This window comes from Pieris napi, chromosome 22, assembly GCF_905475465.1.
Source record: "Pieris napi chromosome 22, ilPieNapi1.2, whole genome shotgun sequence".
Lineage (NCBI taxonomy): Eukaryota > Metazoa > Arthropoda > Insecta > Lepidoptera > Pieridae > Pieris > Pieris napi.
In genome coordinates, this window is record NC_062255.1 from 8,346,657 (window position 1) to 8,354,237 (window position 7,581).

The following is a 7,581-nucleotide window of genomic DNA, read 5'->3' on the forward strand; positions in this document are numbered from 1 at the left end:
AATCGCGCCTCACAAGTTTATAAATACTATGGCGAACGTAGGGCAACAGTTAAATAATAATTGGACCGCAAAAGTTGAAATCGACTACAATTATGATACAGCTATAGAGAACTAAAATGGCAACATTCTTACCAACTAAGTAATGTTGCCAATGGACTTTGTATCCGGCTAATAAATTAATTTAAAAAAAAGTAATGTTGCCACTTTCGGTCCTATTATTTCATTTCACTATGAAGGTTTTATACTTTATTCTTACGGCACGCTTGCGGTACATAACACTGTATATACCTTACTCTGTAAGTGCAATTTTCCGTAAATACTTGGGTAGTTTTAACATACACACGATACAAGCCTTTCAAACCTCCTATCGGAGTGATTAAATCGATATGCCTGTGTTTGCATTTACGTCTTATTGCAGTTTTTCCCGCTGTTTACTAGCACTCAATTTAATTAACGGTGGCTGCCATATTTTCTCCTATTTCAATAGAATTTTATTTTCTCAATTTTAGACGCTGATAAAATGAATGATGGAATAAAATCAAATAATTTTCTATTATTTCCGTACGGATTTCGATCAATATTCGATGTCTGGTTACGCCCTAATGAAGCGTTGATTTTGCTTAGGAATTTTGATTTCTGATTATGCTAAATATATCTTAAATATGTCCTTCAAGAAAAGAGCGTACCAATTTTAAAAAGGCCGGCATCGCAATCGCGTGCCCTCTGAGCATTGGCGGTATCACTTAACATCAGGTGAGCATACTGCCCGTTTGCCCCGTTCTATATAAAAAATACTTTTCTAGATATGTATACTGTGGGTATAGAAAGGAAATGTCAAGGAAGAGAGTCTCATTGGCCAAACGCTGCTATGTAAAAAAAACAAAAATCACTGATTATTAGCAGATTTTAAGAAATATTTCATAGTAACTCTGAGTGTACTGAAATACACTACATACCAACTAAACATACAGAATATAAATAAAAAACCAATTACATTTTATAAAAAATATATTTACAAGTCAATTGTCAAAACATACAATTTTCCTACCAAAACAGTGTAGATGAAGACGTTGACAATTTACAAATAGACCAAAAGACGGAAGAATCTTAATCGTGCGTCACAGAACGATCACCAGCTCGCATTGCATGTAGATCGACCACAAATAGCTTTTGCAGAGTGCAACGTACGTATACAGTGGATGGCGCCAAGCAATGCGTCGAAGGTACCAACATTTCACTGGCGTTGGTATCAAGTCAAACCACTCCTTGTGTACTCCAAATAATCGTCTGAAAAAATTGTTATAAGAAGTATCGTAAAATCATAGATTCGAGGTTATAAGCATGGACATTTAGAGACCCCCCACACTAGCGTCTTCCAAACGTTGTCGTCGTGTCAGCGGCCGCACAGCGTCGACGCTATGTCGACGCCGCGGCGACGTGACGCTATCGTTATATGGCCACAAAATATCCAAAAAGTGTACATTCCAACATTTCAGTTTCTAACGTTAAAATATATATATAAATGATGTATATATCTTATTTCGAATCGTATTTGAGTCACTATCATATCGTGAGCTTTGTCAAAAAATTATTTATACAAACATGGCATAACGGTTCTAAAATTAGATTTAAGTTTGTTATTTGAAAAAACGCCATAAAGATACCCTTCGTATCTTTTAAGTCGATTTAAAATCGACGTAAGTAGGTTGTGGCTTTAGTTTTGAATATCTTAGCCGACAAAACTATTTTAAAGATTATATTCAATAACAATAGCATTATGAAATGTAGTAAAGTGAGATACGTATATTCTGAAGGTGACAGGCACAAATTCTGGTCTGGATATTTGTAATCTATCAATTTTCTTAGATATATAACATACGTGAAAGACACTATAAGAACTTGTCGTCTTAGCATTGTTCTAATTATACATACGAATTATCTGTAAATTAGATTAAAACTACCAGCGGTCTAAGCATATATGTATAATAAAAAAGATACAAATAAAACTTCGTAACCATCAGGCGTGGTCAGTAGGAGATTGCGACTGCTACAAATCCCTCGAAACTGTCGAGTTATGCACAAAATTTAAATTAGATTAGCATTTATATAATGAAGTTTTATAATTGTAGTACTCACGTTTGCGTTCTGTTATTAGAAAACATTATTTCGAATTATTGTTAAGTACTTACTCTTCCATGACTTCTCTTTCTTTCCTTTTTAAGTTTCTTGGTCGTGTATTTGGTCGGAACCTATAGTATTTCGGCATACTTAAATAATTTTGTAAAACCAATAAAAATGCACAATGTGTTGTGTTACGACACTTTTGACACTTGATTTAATTGACGCAATAATGCAAATCTCAATCTACCCTCTAACGTAAGAAAAATATTGTGAAATTTGTGCTATAATACTATTTACCATTTATAAATTGTAATATTTTATATTTAATAATTATTTTATATTACTGAATACTAAACTCATAATTATTGTAATTTTAAAGTTAAGGTGACTTAAATTAACACAGAGTATAGTACTGAGGTCATGTCAAATTGACAATTGACTATTTATATTTTACCGTTGACAAATAATATTATGAAGACACTTTTTATTGTAATATAATTTCTTAATTTTGAAGAATAATTCATAAAGAAAAATGTCTCAAACACAATATAAATCTCGGCGAATCGTACTTGTATTTGTAATTGCTGCGATATTAAGTTTTATGTACCACACTTCTTATACAATTAACTACATCATCACGAATAAAAATGGCGGAAATTTTGAAATGAACAATGATTTATATATAAATGAGTAAGTCTTTAACCGAATTCTAGGGTACTTTACTAGAAGAAGAATGTACTAATAAGACGAAAAATGATCTACTATTTTATATCAGGTCATAATCATCACTAAAGGTTTCCATTTACTGTTTCCAGCCCCAGCAAAAGAGTCCCCCACAGAGACTTTAATAATAAAAGAATCTATAGTACTTGGTTTCGCAATAAATTATTTGTTGTTAAACTCGGAAAAAAAAACTGGTTTTTTTTCGGAAAATAATTCGGAAGCTGAAGGCCTCCACTCGTTTGTTGCCCCCCCGACCTCCAAATTAGGCATTGATTGTTTCCTAGGCATGTTAATAATGTTCCAACCTATTAACATATTCACTAAAACCTATTAAATGTTTCAGTTTCGTGTGTCTTGGTAATAAATAGACATGTCAAAACATTTTATCCTAATTTACGTTTATGAAAAAGCGTATGAATGATTGTATTATAATTAATGTGTAATAAACAAATTAACACTGTTCCATAATTTTGAATGAAAGCATAGTTTTTATGATAGTCAAACTGAATGAATGAATTTATATAAGGTTTATATTTTTACGCTAGTTTTTCATGCCTATTTTTATATGGCTGTTTGTGCGGTTTTTTTAAAACTAATCAACCTGAATGTACCACAACTGAATTACAACTGTTGCGTAGGTAACTACAGCCCTTAGGCCTTGACTTCAGATTATATTTATATTACTAATAATTAAAGGAGTTTATAGTAGTGTGGTAAAAACACAAACCATACATAGTTTCTATGTCCGCCAGGATGTCAAACAAATTTACAACTTATTAACAAGTACCTATGTTGTTCACGCAACACAACAAAATTATAATTGTGTGCACTACGAAAGTACATTATAACCAGGTCATTGTAAAAAGTCGATTTTAGAAAAGGTAAAAAAATCAGTGATTTCCTTTAATTTTCCTTCACCGGACGTTGAGAAAATTATGACTTTGAAAGAGTCATTGTTATGCTTGGGGTTCAAACGTAGATATACAGTAAAAACTCCTTATAACGAATTTCAAGGGACCTTTCGTTCTAGAGAGTCTTACTTATATAGAGGGAAGAGTTAGGCACCTCAAAAGGATAGTTTTGTAAGCTGATTAGAAACACAATTACACTTAAGTTGATGTCTAAATATGAAAATATTTCTTCGTAATAGAGAATGGCTGTTGCCTTATAAAGAGTGAATTATTGTATGAGTTTTGTGTTAAACCAATGACAAATGACGTTATGAACAGTTTACACTGTACTACATAAACGTATATGTCAAGTTTTATGTCCTAACACTAGTCTGCACGAGATCTACCTAACCCATGATTTCAAATTTTTCAGAACAGAATACTCTCAGCTGGTACCAATAAATATAGACTGGAACAAGCAAGTTTTACGAAATACTGTTATCTGTGGTAAAAATATTACCAGTGAAAATGCCAAAAACGTAACTAACAGAGAACTTAAAGACGGGCTCTTAGATTATTTTCAAAATTATGAAAACGAAAAGAATGAATTGTGTCCAAGAATTCCGCCCCATCTTGGTAATAATTTTATTTTTATGTAATTAACAGGAAGCAAGTACTGTACGCTTTCTAATACCAGGGAAGGTTAATTAATCCGGCGTAAAGTTGTAATTCTGTTTAGGTATTAAAAGTTACACCGGATTTGTTATAATATAATTAAAAAGCATTTTGAAGTGAAACTTCTTTAGAATCGTTGTGATTTCAAACCGGATGCAACGGAAAAAGCGACAGTAAAAAGAGACAGACGCATAAATACGTAGGATTTAGCGTGGGAGAGAATGAGATGGGAAGAATTGTGCAGTGTATAAACTTTAAATTGGCGTGTATTTGATCATTTTCTGAATTAAAAAAACATAGATGTGCAAAAAATTAAATAAGTAATAATCATCGAATTTCAAACTTCCATTATTTTAGTTTTTATCAAATTAAAGATTGATATTGATATTAAACTTATAAATGAAAATTTAACATAGTCCTACATTTAGTTAGTGAAAAAAGTATAATTTACATATTATTCATTATAAAAACTTTGTTTTTGATGGTTTCACTTCTACCACGTGTGAATTGCACACATGAGTTTTTTTTTTATTTTGCTTCAGAATCATCTAAGCAATAATGAATTTGTTGAATACGTTTATTTACCCTTAAATGAATATTATATTTTAAAAACTCCCACACTCAGTGTTGATTATTATAATACATTTCCAAATTCTATTAATATTCTATTTCAGACAAAACTAATATTGATATAGTTTTGTATTGCGAAATCGCGTTATTAAAAATATTGTCACAAAACCCAGTTTTTTAGTCGTAATAGATAAAGTCACAACAGTGCCGAACTGTTTTTCATTTAAACTTTATCTATACGCTGTGCTCTTTTAATTAAAACCCATTTTCAGGACCTGTGCCGGGTGATAAATCAATTATTGGATTGTATGGTATTGAAAATATGCATATTGATATTGTGGTGGGCGGTATACACTCACCCTCTGCGTGTATTGCGAGACAAAATGCCGCGATAATTGTACCGCTGCATGAGACTAATAAGTATTATTAATTAATTAAAACTCTGTGGGATTTCAGCGTCTATTTCGTAGATATTTTCTAAGCATATCTATGGCTACATCTTGCTTGCTAATTGGCTAAGGTCAATAGGGGCCTATGTGCGAAGTATCCCATCTGTCAAAAGGTTAATTCCCATAAGATTTGACAGATGACAAAAATAGTTCACCATTTAAAATCTTTCTTAATGAATGCCGAAGCGCCTGTCTAGTTATTGAAATATTATAATACAGATGTAAACATTTAAATATTATTTGAAAAATCTGTAGCGCTGTAACCTCTTTAGGTCCGGTCCTCAGATTTCTGAATCTGTTTCGTGATCACTTATCAATCTAATAGGCAAGTAGGTCGACTTTGAGATGTCGGTTTCCTCACGATGTTTTCCTTTACCTTCGAGCGAATTAAATGCGCACGTAGAGAAGTCCAGTGCACAGGGATCGAACATACAACCTCAGGGATGAGAGGCGCACGCTGAAGCCACTAGGCCAATACTGCACTGTAAAATATTATAACCTTTGACAAAAACATATTTATATAGTTTTTCTTTCTTTCTATAATGCCTTTATGAAAGTTAAAATTCATACTATTGGCCTAAATCGTTATTAGTTTAAGTGATAAAGTTTAACCACTGGCACGCTTTCTTGATTTTAATCCGAGGAAATAAGTTTTTATGGCTTGATATTAAAACTTCTTGGTTATATAGAAAAATATGACCGACTCTTAAAAAAGAACCTTATTTGAAAAAAGTATACGTTTTGGTACTTCCAACAGACAACACAACTATATGCGACGTAGTAGAATATAATTAAGTATTATTTACCTAACCTTACCGTAACCTTTATTTACAATTATCTTTTACAGACATATGCGAAAATATTTGACAAGTTTTCTATATTATATGCATCCATTTTTGATGAAACAACAACTTGCCTACCAGATATTTGTTATCAGCAAATGTTAGTCAAATCATATATTTTAATATAACAACATCCTGCAGGAAAACGATTTCCAATTCTAGACTCTGTGCTAACTTATACACTATTAACCATCGTTTCATTGAATGTTTTATCCTTATCGCTCTCGAGTCCCTTTGAAAATATTAAAACGAGACACAGTATACGTGACTATTTGGGCCATACATTTTTATTTTTCTAGTAAACTCAACGACCCCATACAAGCGCGGTCAACTGTACAACATTGGTTTTGAAGTGGCTCAAACGAAGCGAGCAGAGGGTTGGATGTGCTTCATATTTCATGACCCTCACATAGTTCCTGAAGATACGAGGAACCTATACCGTTGTGGGAGCCGTCCTAAAAGACTAATAGCAGATACACGTATGCCTCCAAGGTCGGATAAAATAATTTATAACATTATAATATCCGCAGGTTGAGTTGTCATCTCAGTAAAAATAGTTAGAGATTTATAAGGAAATTTAAGTAGTTTTTACTATAAATATTTACAAATATTTATAATTAATTAGAATCTATTTTTTGGGAACGAAGCCTTTACTAGTATTATTATTTTCATTAGATTTGGTGGTGCCATTTCTATTCAGCCGGAAAAATTTACCAAAGCTAACGGATTTTCGAATCTTGCATGGAATGATGATGATGATTACATCGATATGTATCGAAGGTAAAATTGATTTATTGACATGACATTCCGTTGGGAAAGAAGGCTTATTCGTGACTATAAATCGATCATATTTCAGATTGATCGTAGCCAACATATCATTAGAAACGAATAAGGCGCCAATAGGAAAATATTCTTCCTTACCGTATCTAAAGCAAACAAATAATATAACGTGAGTATAGTTTTTGTTTAAATTTACAACACCAATACTCAGATTAGCAGCAATCTTTAATGCGTTCGCCCTTTTTTTATTTACAGTGTAAGAAGAAAGCAAACAACACCAAGTCTAAAAAAATTAAACGAAGGACTAAACAACATTAAATTAACGATAATGTCCATAGAGTATCACCAACTTTATACATTGGTAACAATTGTTGAATAAACAATATGTGAAAATAATTGTTTTACTTAGAAATAGCACTGTTAAAACAAGTATGGATAAAAAGGAATTAAATGACTTGAGTGGTTAAATTTCAGAACGTAACTTTTTCATTATAGTACTGACTTTGACTATCACTCTAATGTCAAATTACA

The 7,581-nt window shown here is 32.1% G+C and overlaps 1 protein-coding gene and 1 long non-coding RNA gene across 2 annotated transcripts; one reads left to right on the forward strand and one right to left on the reverse strand.

The window, feature by feature from the left end:
* Positions 1-990: 990 nt before the first annotated feature.
* LOC125060911 lies at positions 991-2,414 on the reverse strand. The gene is made up of 2 exons (XR_007118941.1): positions 2,190-2,414; positions 991-1,287 (listed from the first exon to the last, which is right to left on the reverse strand). It is a non-coding gene; the product is annotated as an uncharacterized LOC125060911 (long non-coding RNA).
* Positions 2,415-2,607: 193 nt separating this feature from the next.
* On the forward strand, positions 2,608-7,517 carry LOC125060865 (beta-1,4-galactosyltransferase 4-like). Its single transcript, XM_047665974.1, has 8 exons — positions 2,608-2,811; positions 4,168-4,370; positions 5,252-5,399; positions 6,276-6,370; positions 6,570-6,762; positions 6,946-7,050; positions 7,127-7,219; positions 7,306-7,517. Exons 1-8 carry the CDS (start codon positions 2,654-2,656, stop codon positions 7,427-7,429), a joined length of 1,119 nt encoding a protein of 372 aa, XP_047521930.1. The 5' UTR covers positions 2,608-2,653; the 3' UTR covers positions 7,430-7,517.
* The last annotated feature ends 64 nt before the right edge of the window (positions 7,518-7,581 follow it).

Coding starts and splice junctions, on each gene's coding strand:
- LOC125060865 (XM_047665974.1), top strand. CDS start 2,654: ATGTCTCAAACACAATATAAATCTCGGCGAATCGTACTTGTATTTGTA. Junction 5,400..6,275: donor CCGCTGCATGAGACTAATAA/GTATTATTAATT, acceptor TATCTTTTACAG/ACATATGCGAAAATATTTGA. Junction 7,051..7,126: donor TACATCGATATGTATCGAAG/GTAAAATTGATT, acceptor ATCATATTTCAG/ATTGATCGTAGCCAACATAT.